This window comes from Suillus bovinus, assembly GCF_016758785.1.
Source record: "Suillus bovinus strain UH-Sbo-P2 chromosome Unknown EDB93scaffold_116, whole genome shotgun sequence".
NCBI classification, from domain to species: domain Eukaryota; kingdom Fungi; phylum Basidiomycota; class Agaricomycetes; order Boletales; family Suillaceae; genus Suillus; species Suillus bovinus.
Window position 1 is genome coordinate 18,834 of NW_024542172.1, and position 12,839 is coordinate 31,672.

Below are 12,839 nucleotides of genomic sequence, written 5' to 3' on the forward strand. Positions count from 1 at the left end.
ATGACCAGTCACGACGTAATATATATCTATACCATTATGAGTTCTCCACGATCCAAAATTCGAAAGAAAGCATTGACATCAATAACAAGATGGATATGGATGTGGGCGTGTAGACTGGTTTGCCTCGTAGATGGGCTGGTCACGAGTCTGTTGGACGTGTACGTGGTAACATGCGGGGTCGAGTGGAGTTGTATTTAACATCCGAGATGCTCAACGCGTGTTATGCGTAGATGACGGTGGTGGCCGTGTGCAAATGTCGATCGTATTGTGCATATATGCAAGCGGTTGTAAGGGTACAAGGATATCGGTGAGTGGATATGCGTGTATCTGGGCAGGCGTTGGCACCAGGTGGAAGGCGTACAACAACGAGGTGGCAGTGTACACCACGAAGTGGCGGTATACAGCGAGGACAGGTGTATGAGGTACAAAGCCCATGATGTGGGAATAATCAATCAATCAGATACAGCGGTTGAGATGAGACGGGCCTAACGCGCCCGGTCCTGCAATAGCGCGCTCATACGGCGCATGAGCTTGCAGCTCGCCTGAAAAGCGCCAGACGAGTTCGCTGGTATAACCAAAAATCCTATAATCCTGATATTGATCAAGAGAAATTATCGCTACATTGATATTGCGTTGAGTCGTGTTGTGAGGTTTTGGGGCGGGTGTGATGTGAGGAGCGTGATAGAGTGGAAAGGTACAGGGCAAGGTGTGGCGAAGAGGTGAATGCGAGGAGGTGAATAAGACGATGAGGTGAATGCAGGTACAACAAGGTATACAACAAAAGAGGTGAGCCGCGAGTGCTCTGATCCAGCGAACGACGGCCAGCGCAATTCACCCAAGCGCAAACCTCAGCGTGCTATCCGCTTCTCCAATGGAAACAGGCTGTGTCATCGAGCCCATTCCTAGTCCTTGCCCGCCTGCGCTCATGCCTAGATTCTGTGCCCCCATACCGAGACCCTGCGTCCCGTCTAATCCAGTCTGCGCCCCTCCTAAACTCCCCACCATACCTTGTGTCCCTCCTAACACGCCCAGATTCATACTCTGCGGCACGCCATCAGCACCCATGCCCTCACCACTTCCCTGCGCACCAAGTTCATACCACCCCGCGCTCCCCGTCCTGTCCCCTTCAAGCATGGCGAATAGGAAACTTGTCCATTCACCTGGTACAGCGTGAGCGTGGGCATGTGTATGAGGTGGGTCTTCGTGGGGGTTGGGATGCGGATGTGAGTCTTCGTGTTGCTGCAGGGGTTGGTGCTCGGTGAGTTGTAGTGGTTGTGGGTTCTCGTGCCTCGCCATGTCCTCTTTACGCAGTTGCCCCATGCCCATACCCAAGCTCTCTGCGCACTGTATAGGCTGCAAATGCATATGATCTCCCCCATGTCCCAAACTCAACCGTCTCCTCTCGCCGCCCTTCCCATATACTTGCACACACCCCCACCTGCCCCACTCGCTCAGTCGTCTCCTGTCAGGAGGAGTGCCGCGCCCCATGAATGCGCGAGGAGGCTCTGAGAGAAGGGTTACATGGAGAGAGGAGAGAGGTGGAGTGCGTGGGAGGGTGGGTAGGTGTATTTGAGGTGGTGTTTGGGGTGAGTGTATTGGAGGTGGTGTTTGGGGTGTGGGCGTTGGATGTGATGGTGGAGGAGTTGATGTGGAGGGAGATGCTGGGGTTGAGCAAGAGGTTTGTGTGGGCGTTGATGCTAAGGGAGGGGTAGAAAGACGCTGAGGAGTAGAAGGAGGAGAGGGCGTTCGACGTGGAGGCGAACATGGCGGAGACCCACACAAAGGGCGCGGAGTTGGGATCGTATCTAATAAAGACCGCCCGGGCGGCGATGTAGATCTGGGAGGTGATGTAGCCTGTTTCTGCGGTGTAGGCGTTATCGGCGGCAAAATCGACGGAACCGTCGGGACCGTAGGGGTCACAATCGCCGGGACACAAGGCGCCGGAATTGTCTTGGTACCTTCCACATCCATCGAAAACAAGCCGTCCTCGGCCTCCGCATCCTCTTCGTCATCATCATAATCATCATCATAGTCACCGGAAAGGTCGCATTCATCCAAATCTTCATCTTCATCCTCTTCGTCGTCCATATCAAAATCAATAGCTTCAAATGCAGTTGACTTGTAGGTGTAGCTTGCATGTTCGAGGTAGGAAGCAGGTGTGTAGAGACGGAAACGGGTGTTGGAGGAGTGGGTGGATGGGGAGGGGAAAGGGGTACGTGCTTCGGATGCGACGAGGGCTTTGATTGTCTCTATGCCGTAGCGACGGAGTCTGAGGGACGTCAGTGGTGTGGAATCAAAATGAAATTAGAAGACTCACAGAAATTCTACTCGTTCTTGACATGCTAATTTCCAGATGTTGATTTCTCGATCGCGGTGCGGTGCGGGTGTGTAGTCGAATGAGTTTGATTGGGAGAAAGTGGCTGGGGTTGTGTTATGCGATGGTAATAATGAAAAAAGGAGGAACATACGTTGTTGGGGGTATCCATTGGACTGGTTGTATCCATTGGTATACTCTTGGGTGGGGAAGGCTGGATTTGAAAAAGCACTGTCTTGAGAGGGAGAAAAATCGGGTTGGGGAATGAACTGGTTAGAGAAGCCACTGGAAAAGGAGGTTGGGAATGAATTTGACCCGAAAGGACCGGGCTGAGATGATGGGAAGGGGATTGTATTTGAAGAGAAGGGGTTTAAATCTGTGGGTGGGGGAAATGTGGGATTTGACGCAAAGTCTGAAGAGTTGGTATAAGCTGGGTCACTTGGAGGAAATTCGGGTAAAGGATCTAATGGGATTAAAGAGTCAAGATCAAGTGGCGTCGACGACGGCGTTTGTTTTGTCTCCGTCATCACTTTTGACTCTGTCGTTGGTATTGACTCCTCCTCCGACTTGTTCTCCGTCGTCAACTTGGGCTCCGCTGATGCAGGCTCGTCATGATCCTTGGGCGCTAAAATACTTGGTTGATCCGCAAGGACATTCCGAAGGGATTCTTGAGTCGTAACTGGTTGTATAGGTAGATCGATGATTGTTGGTGCTAGAGGTGGGATGTGGCGTGGCTTTGGCACGTTTTGAGCACGGGTTCTAACTCGTACTTGGCGGATGCGTCGACGCACCTCGCCGACGTTACCATGAGCGATATTCGTATTATCATTCTCTTTACGTCTCTTTCTCCTATGATTAGTCTCAATATGAGGGAGTAGAAGACCGTCCGTGTCGAGCGCTAGACGCTGACGTTTGAGTGCTCTGAGTGCACGTGGAGTGAGCTCGTCATTCTCGCTGGTAGTAGAAGTATGTGGTTCTTCTAATTTATTCAGAGGATGTCGTTTAGTTGTATAGTGGTGGTGATGATGATGATGAGGGTGTTGTGCTATTCGGGTGGAACGGCGAAGGACGAGGTCAACGGCAGCCATAGACAACGAGTCCAGTACAATTCGATCAGGAAATAGAAATTGCAAAATGAATCAACAATCAACGAATCACGTAAGCGTGCACGGACCAGAGTCACGTGAATTATGACCTCATCAGGCCTAGGGTTCCCCGCCGCCCGCGTCCTATGTTCCCCACACTGCCCAAATAACAATCACCTCCCATCGAACAGTGAGTGTTAGCATTGATCTTCTAAGAACATGGCCGGGCTTAAAACGATACAACAAGACGTACAGTAGATCGAGTGGCGGTCCGCGGCAGTGGTTGCGGCTGTTGCCGCAGCAGTGGCGCACAATGCCCTCGGCCTCGGCTAGCTCAAACCACTTGCTCAGTTGCTGTGTGGTCTCGAATCGCTAAGTGCAACCAACTGTCTATCACGTAACCATATGTCATGACGATTTTGAGTATAATGAGCGTTGAACAGTCATAGTAAGTATATTTAACGAACACTAGATCGTTGTGCACCCAACATCCCTCACCCATCCCTCGAATATGACTGTAATCATAAATGATCCAAGTTGGTGGCCGAGAATCAATTCAAATGTTTTTTATAGCTATTGGATAGGTTCGTCGCATCAAAATGTCTCGATCTAGTGACATTGACTTCCGGTGTCGCAGTTGCCGCTGGTGTCGTGGTGGTATATGATTGGAGTGAGCAGGACATTGTTCCAAAAATACTAATATTCTTATGATATTTCTAGTTCTAATACTTGAACAAGAGGTAGGTCAGTGCTATTGCCGCAGCCTGCAGCCAACTCGCTAAGAATGGTGTCATAGATTGAACTGATCTGGGTGAGTGACAGTCAGCATCAGCAGAAACACAGGAAAATACAACGAGTTCACTACAGAAGCAACGCTGGTCTCTCATGACAGTCCTGTATTTGGTTGTTCGTACTTCATATTGTGCTATAGCGTGGTTGTCAAGTTGTGCTGACTCCAGACTGTTCTAGATACGCTGTATTGGAATACCATATTCTGCTGTGTCGAGGTCAATAAATTGACACTGTGCTAATACCTCGTCTCTCACGATCAGTATGTATATACTGGGTATGTTTCATATGCGCTGTGTTCGATTCCTCTGACTGGCGGCACACAGAATTTGCGCCATTTGTCTCTCTGACAAATGCAGTAAGTGTTACACAACCATCTCATTCCCATCCAAGTGAATACACTGATTTGTAGGGGTGAGTGAAGGTCTTAAAATTGAACGTGGCTCAACATCATGACTACACAGGTGTAAGTCTGAGTGTTTGATCCTAATATAAGGGTGATCACTAATCAGGTGTTCCAGGCAACATTTTGTATTACGCAGTAAATGGGACAAGTGTGGTCATAACTGCCATGGTGGGCGGTGAGTCACTCAGCTGCAATACCTCGGTGATAATGATCTGACTGAAACATAATCCAAGTCATCATAATTGCGCGGTTACATGCCATGTATGAAAGATCTAGAATGATCCTTATCGTTCTTGTTATTATCTTCCTAGCTGTTAACACCGCCTGCGGAGTCATCACAGCAATAGGACTCAAGGATACCGTATTTGGTAAGCTTTGCTTGTGGACTTGAAGAACACAACTCATTGAATAAACGCCAGAGGAGCTGATCCTGTCTGGCACGTATTCATGCGATCTTGGATATGAGGGGAATATTCGGCTTCTGAACTCAATGAATTGGATGCTCTACATTGTTTGGGAGGTACTCGCACTCTGTCTTTCAGTCTGGATAGCTGTGAAACACTTCCGTGAACTGCGACGATTTGGCCAACGGACAGGGTCGACCATCGGTGACTGTTTCAGAGTGCTGATCAAATTTCACCTGCTTTATTTTGCAAGGTGATTTTGTAATGTGAATGTGGTTATTTTTCTATGCTGAAGTTCTTCGCGTGCTAGCTTCGTTTGTGTCTCTTGCCTCGAGCTTGCAATTCTCTCTCCAGAACTTGCGACTTTCACTCCAGAGCTCACGGTACGCTAACCTGTCGCTGACATCTGCGTGTAACTACTTCTCATCATTTTTGTAGAGCTCGAATTCTATGGGAAATCAGATACTTGTTGGTGTTGGTGCACTTTCAATTTTCTTGGGCGTGCAGATGTTTGTGCTGGGACCTCGTCTTATCCTTAGCATTCGAGAACATCACACTAAACTCGTGGCCGGCTCTGACGCAGCAGAAATGAGTATGACTTCGATTGTCTTCCTGGAACGTGCTCGTGTATCAATTAGCAGCGCTGTGTAATACCTTCGGATCTAATATCTTCGTTTACTTATCGACAATGTCTGCGATCGGAAGGAGTTCGGGTTTTTCTTCAATTTCAAGCACGTACCGTTTAAAGATTGTGAGATACAAATTGTCATGAAGTTCATGCTATCGACATGCGTTCTTACTCCAAACCCCTAGTCAGACCATCGAAGACACTTGTTCCTTAATCCTGATCACACTTAAGCATATCAAAATTATAGAATGTGAATGACCATGACGGCCCTCTGACATCACTACAACTTGACGTGCCTCTGAAATCACATCAAATAAGCCATCTGTCTCTGTCTCTCGCTGTCCTTCAGCAGCCGTTGGCAATACTTTGTTGAGCCAGGTATCGCCAACGTACATGGCATGTTCCCGGTGCAAGGGTTAATAATCTCTCCCCCCTTAGAAGGAGTGAACTGGCGCAGGAGGCTGACTCTGCAATGGAATGACTGGCAGTCTGGCGAGGCCATCATGGTACGAGTCTGCATGGGAGGCAACCAGGGCGCTCGTGAGTGTTAGCATTGATCTTCCAAGAACATGACTGGGCTTAAAATGATACAACAAGACGTATGCCAGATCGAGTGGCGGTCCGCGGCAGTGGTTGCGGCTGTTGCCGCAGCAGTGGCGCACGATGCCCTCGGCTAGCTCAGACCATTTGCTGTGTGTATATCTAGAGGGTCTCGAATCACAAGTGCAACCATCTGTCTAACACGTAACCATATGTCATGACGATTTTGAGTATAGTACGAGCGCTGAGCGCCGAACAGTCATAGTAAGTATATCTAACGAACACTAGATCGTTGTGCACCCAACACCCCTCACTTGCTCGCACCCATCCCTCGAATATGACTGTAGTCATAAATGATCCAAGTTGGTGGCCGAAAATCAATTCGAATGTTTTTTATAGCTATTGGATAGGTTCGTCGCATCAAGACGTCTCGATCTAGTGACATTGACTTCCGCTGTCGCAGTTGCAGCCGGCGTCGTGGTGTTATATGATTGGGGTCAGCAGAAGATCGTTCCAAAACTACTGATATTCTTATGATATTTCTAGTTCTAGTACTTGGACAAGAGGTAGGTCGATGTTATCGCCGCAGCAGCTAACTCGCTAAGAAAGATATAATAGATTGAACTAATCTGGGTGAGTGACTCACAAAGTCCCATATCAGGAGAAAAACAATGAATTCGCGACAGAGACAACGATGGTCTCTCATGACTGTGCTATATTTGGTTGTTCGTACCTCATTTTGTGCTATAGCGTGGTCGGCAGTTGTACTGACTCTCCAATGTTCTAGACACGCTATATTGGAATACCATATTCTGTGTATGTGTCGAGGCAAACAAATGTATACTGCTAATACCTTATCTTTCACGATCAGTGTGTATATACTGGGTACGTTTCATACGCGCTGTGCTCGATTCTTCTGACTGGCGGCACACAGCATTTGCGCCATTTGTCTCGCTGACAGACGCAGTAAGTTTTACACAACCGTCTCATTTCCATCCAAGTGAATACACTGATTTTTAGGGGTGAGTGAGGTTCTGAACATTGAACTTGGCTCAACATAATAACTAAACAGGTGTAAGTCTGAGTGTTTGATCCTAGTACGAGGGTGATCACTAATGGGTATTTTAGGCTATAATATGTACTACGCATTAAATGGGACAAATGTGGTCGTAGCTGCCATGTTGGGCGGTGAGTTAATCAGCCGCAATACCTCAGTAAGATCGACTTCACTGAAATGCTATGCAAGTTATCATGATTGCTCGGTTGTATACCATGTTTGAGAGATCTAGAATGATCCTTGTCATACTTGTTGTTGTATCCCTGATTGTTAACATCGCCTGCGGAGTAATGACGGCAATAGGACTCGGACATACTCTACTAGGTAAGCTTTACTTGTTGAATTGAAGAACGCAATTCATTGCATAATCGCCAGAGGAGCTGATACTCTCTGGCACATATATATGCAATCTTGGATACGAGGGGGATGTCTGGCTTCTGAACTCAATGAATTGGATGCTCTACACTGTTTGGGAGGTCCTCGCACTATGTCTTTCAGTCTGGATTGCTGTGAAACACTTTCGTGAACTGCGACGACACGGCCAATTGATGGGATCGACCATCGGTGACTGTTTCAGAGTGCTGATAAGATCTCACGTGCTTTATTTTGCAAGGTGAATTTTTAGAATGTGGTTATTTTTTCTATGCTGAAGTTCCTCGCTTACTAGCTTCGCTTGTGTCTCTTGCCTCGAGCTTGCAATCCTCTCTCCAGAGCTTGCGATTCTCACACCGGATCTCACGGTGCGCTGACCTGCCATTGTCATCTGCGTGTAACTACCGCTCATCATTTCCGTAGAACTCCAATTCTATGGGAACCCAAATACTTGTTGGTGCTGTTCCAATCTTGTCGGGCGTGCAGATGTTTGTGCTGGGACCACGCCTCATTCTTAGCATTCGAGAATATCACGCTAAACTCGTGGTCAACTCCGATGCAGAAATTAGCATGACTTCAATTATCTTCCAGGAACGTGCACATGTATGAACTAGCATTACTGTATAGTACTTTCGAATCTAATAGCTTTGCCTCCTTAATCGGTAACGTCTGCGATCGGAAGGAGGTTGGGTTTTTCTTCAATTCTAAGCACGTCATCGACCTGCGTTCTTACTCCAAACCCATACTCAGACCATCGAAGATACTTGTTCCTTAATCCTGATCAGACACTTCAACATATTAAAATATAGAATGCGAATGACCGTGACAGCCTCTGACATCACTACAACTTGACGTGCCTCTAAATGACATCAAATAAGCCATCTATCTCACGGTCTCTCGCTGTCCTTCAGCAGCCGTTGACAATACTTTGTTGAGCCAGGTATCGCTAATGTACATGGTATGTGCCCGGTGCAAGGGTTAAGAATCTCTCCCTGCTTAGAAGTAGTGAACTGGCGCAGGAGGCTGATTCTGCGTTGGAATGACTGGTAGTCTGGCAAGGCCATCAAACTCGTGGCCGACTTTGATGCAGAGATTAGCATGAATTCTATTGTCTTCCAAGAGCGTGTACATGTACCAACTAGCGGTACTGTGTATTGAATATACACTCAGTTGGCTATACAAGCAACTGTATTAGTATATGTACCTATTGAATATACACTGAATGAAAGTATTAGCTAGGTAAGTAGACCGTAAACGAAAGTGTCTCACCTCAGTTGGCTATACAAGCAACTGAGGTGCATATAGATGACAATGAACAAAGAAAAACCGTACGTGATTATGTAAGTAAGCAGTCACGTGTTACGATAACCGTTATCGTCGTTTGTACTGACTTCCAACACTCCTTCTCAAACGATGACTCTAACTCCTAGCTCGTGTGCGAAATGCTTCGCCTTAACGCTTGGAAGGGCCTTCGCTAGCGTGTCGGCGACCATGTTCTCCGTCGGGCAGTATAATAGTTCGATCGAGCCGTTCTCGACGCAGAAACGAATGTAGTGGTATTGAATATCGATATGCTTGGTGCGTGCATGGTAGCTTCCGTCTTTGGTGAGTGCGATTGCTGACTGGTTGTCACTGTATAGTGTCGTTGGGTGCTGCAGCAACCGAAAAACTTCCCTGATGAAACGACGAAGCCATTGAGCTTCCTTGGCTGCAGTGAGTGGCCGCTATGAATTCTGACTCTGCAGTTGACAGGGTTACTAGCTCTTGCTTTCGTGAGCCCCACGATATTGCACCGCCGTCAACCAAAAATGCGAATCCGGTTATGGCACGTCTGTGCTCTTGACTGGTGCCATCAGCATCAGTATACCCGACTAACCCTGCACCACTCGTCCCAAAAGTGAGTCCCAACTTCCTCGTTCCCAGCAGATAGCGGTATACCTGCTTCACTCCTTCCCAGTGCATCCACCCTGGCTTGTCTGCAAACTGCGCAAGTGTTGAGATGGCAAAGGCTATGTCTGGACGTGTTCCGATGGCCAGGTACATTAGGGATCCGAGTGCTGAGCGGAATGGGACTCGTTTCATTTCAGCAACTTGTGTCGTCGTGGTAGGGGATTGGTCCTGTGTGTACTGAATACTTGGGTCCATAGGCACTGCTGCGGGTTTAGCATCAATGAAGTTGTACTTCGTAATGATAGCGTCGACAAATGATTCTTGGGATAACGAGACGGTGCGTGCTTCACGGTTTCAAGTGACTTTCATGCCGAGTAACCAGCTGATGGGTCCTAGGTCTGTTATTCTAAATTGTGATGTGATTTTCACCTTGAACACTTTAATTAGCTCCTTCGAGCTGCCAGTTATGGTGCAGTCGTCGACGTGTGCTGCGAGGATGAGCAGGTCTTCTCCTATGTGTGCTGTGAACACTCCCCAGTCACTTTCCATCCGCTCGAACCCTAATTCGGTGAGTTCTCTGCACAAACATTTGTACCATTTTAATGTGCCTTGTTTTGATCCATACAGCGCAACTCGAAGCTTCGCGACCTCGTCCTTTCCTCCTAAGTCCACTCCTGGTGGCAACTCCATATAGATCTCTTCATCCGCATCAAGCTTGCCATTCAAAAACGCACTGTGGAAATCGAATACGTCAATGTCCCAGTCTTGGCGCACGGCGATAGCGAGAATCAGTCTCAACGATGCGAGACGAGCCACTGGTGCATAAGTCTCGTAATAATCAACACCGTATACTTGAGTGAAGCCTCGTGCGACTAGCCGGGCTTTATACTTATCGATTTCTGTTACAACTTGGATGGTATCTGTTGGCGACGCTCAAACAGAGCGTGTGTCATCAACGGTCGAGGACGTCCTTGGGCTAGCCCAAGGTTAGGGGTCTTACTTGGCGAGGCTTCGGCAAGTAAGATTTGATGCCTATGTCCGAATCAGGTAGCTTACGTCAGGCGGGTGCTAGACGATGAGCTGTATCTGCCAAGGCTTACGACACCCGAAGGTTAATCGTAAGATCGTCGTTAATTAGAAGGACGGAAGTCCGACTAGTTAACAGGGGCTTTGCTCGTCGACGAAGTCGATGAGTAAAGATCGAGACTATAGGCTTATCTGCGAAGAGCAGATAAGAAGATAGAATATAGACTGCTGGCTAGGCAGAAGGGATCACTCTGGTGAGAGTAGGAGGTCAAGAACCAAGTAGATTCAAGTTAGGGAATATAGTACATGGTAGCGAGTTTATATAGAGGACTGGAGGCGTATTAGTGGGTGATAACTCGTACTACCAAGAGAGGCAAGCGGTAAAGGGCATAACCATAAAAGGAAAGCACGTTCGGGTTGAGACACGGGTGAGCCAGAACGTGCTTGATAAGAAAGTGAGTCAAAGTTCGAAATAAGAAGTGAAACGCGCAGGGGCACGATCGTGCAACTGCGGAGCTAAGTATAAGTCGCATGTGCGACTGTGCACTGAGTCAGAGATCAAGAAAGGGAAAAGGGCAAAGGGGATGCATCGTGCATCATATCATAGGTTACCGTCCAGATGGTAAGGGCAGAGGGACTGTCCACAGGATCAGTCAGGTGGTGGAACGGAGCATGGATATGCTTCGTCAGCAAACGGATCTGGCCAGATGTACTGGCTCTGCTGAAGCGACAGGTAGAGAGTGAAAGGGAATGAGAGGATGACAAGGATGACAAGGGTAAGGTTGGGGTAAGGGTATGACACGAGGGCTGATACGAGGAGGATTAGGAGAAAAATGGTAGGGGCCCAAGCGTCTAGATGTTCTTGTAACAATTTCTCCTGCAGCGTTCCTTTTAATCTTGAAGACCCACTTGCAGCTGACAACATTCTTGTTCTTGGGCCGCTGAACAATGTCCCAGGTACGTGCTTCGTTGAGACTCTGTAGTTCCGCATTGACGGCGTCTCTCCACTTCGCCCAATCAGATCGTGTCTTCGCATCTTCGATGGTGCTTGGTTCCAGGCCTTCAGCCTCACTCATTCCTGCGAACATTGCATAAGCGGTAAGTTCTTCATCAAATCCCAATTCTCTTCCTAATCCTTCTCCAGACGCTACCATGCCACCGCTACCTTCCTCTCTCTCTTCCTCTACCCTTTGCATCCCTCTAGGAATGATTGGCTCGCCACTCCTACCATCGTGAGTACCTTCGCCGCTTCGTAACCTGCGCATATATGGTGATTCTGTTCACTGACGAGTAGATCGTCTAGGGCCAGGTGGCTGCTGTTTGAAGTTTGGACCTAGTGGATCGTTTTGAGGGTCTGGGTTTGGTGGGGGATTTGGATCCTGGTGTGGATTGGATGGGGCTTGGGGATTGGTCACTTGCTGATTGGCTTTTGTAGTTTCGCTCTCCTTCTCAATCGGCGAGTTTGGCCTTAGCACTGGACCTTCCTCGTGCTGCCTCGCGAACGTTACATTACGTTCGACGGCAATACTCCTCCAGTCCTCAAAATAGATCCGATGGGCTCCACTCTCGGCGTCAAATCCTATCCATCGACCTGCGCATGCGCGCATGTCTAGCTTCGAACCGGTTGGGTCATGCACCCATACCTTGTTCCCCCAGATTGGTAAGTCTGCTAAGTTTGGTTTCTTGCTGTGCAACATCTCATATGGAGTTTTCCCTTCTAGCGAGCGTGTGGCAGTGCGATTCTTCATGTAGACAGCGTGTTTGATGCCTTCACCCCACATATTCTTTGGTAGACCACTTGCATGTAGCACTGCACGGACACGTTCAACGAGTGTGTGATTCAACCTTTCAGCAACTCTGTTGTGTTGTGGGGTATCATGGGTGGTGAGTTTCCGTTCTGTCCCTTTTGCTCGAAGATGTTGAGTGAATTCATCACTCAGGTACTCTCCGCCACGATCTGACCGTAAACACTTGACCCGAATATTGTGCTGGGTCTGCAACCATGCCTCATAAGTCTTGTATGATTCAAATGTTTCGGACTTTGACCCTTGGAGGTATAGGCATGTATAACGGGAGTGGTTGTCTGTAAACAACACGTAATAGGTCTTCCCACTTGGTGTTTGAACTTGGGAGGGTCCCCACAAGTCAGTATGGACTTCATCGCCGAGGTTTTCACATCGTTTTGGGTCTCGCTCCTTCCCTATTGGTTTGCGTGTGGCTTTCGCATATTTGCACGATTCGCACTGACCCATGGTAGCACGATTGGGGTCTAGCGTGACTCCTTCTATCATCCCCTTTGCTAACATCTCTCGAATAGCCAACAGGGAG

The 12,839-nt window shown here is 48.2% G+C and overlaps 1 protein-coding gene across 1 annotated transcript; it reads right to left on the reverse strand.

Moving 5' to 3' along the window:
• Window positions 1-831: 831 nt before the first annotated feature.
• Window positions 832-3,402, reverse strand: EDB93DRAFT_1108681 (uncharacterized protein; the record flags this gene model as incomplete). The annotated part of the gene is made up of 3 exons (XM_041447870.1): window positions 832-2,269; window positions 2,318-2,420; window positions 2,469-3,402. 3 exons carry the CDS (start codon window positions 3,400-3,402, stop codon window positions 832-834), a joined length of 2,475 nt encoding a protein of 824 aa, XP_041301734.1.
• Between the last annotated feature and the right edge of the window lie 9,437 nt (window positions 3,403-12,839).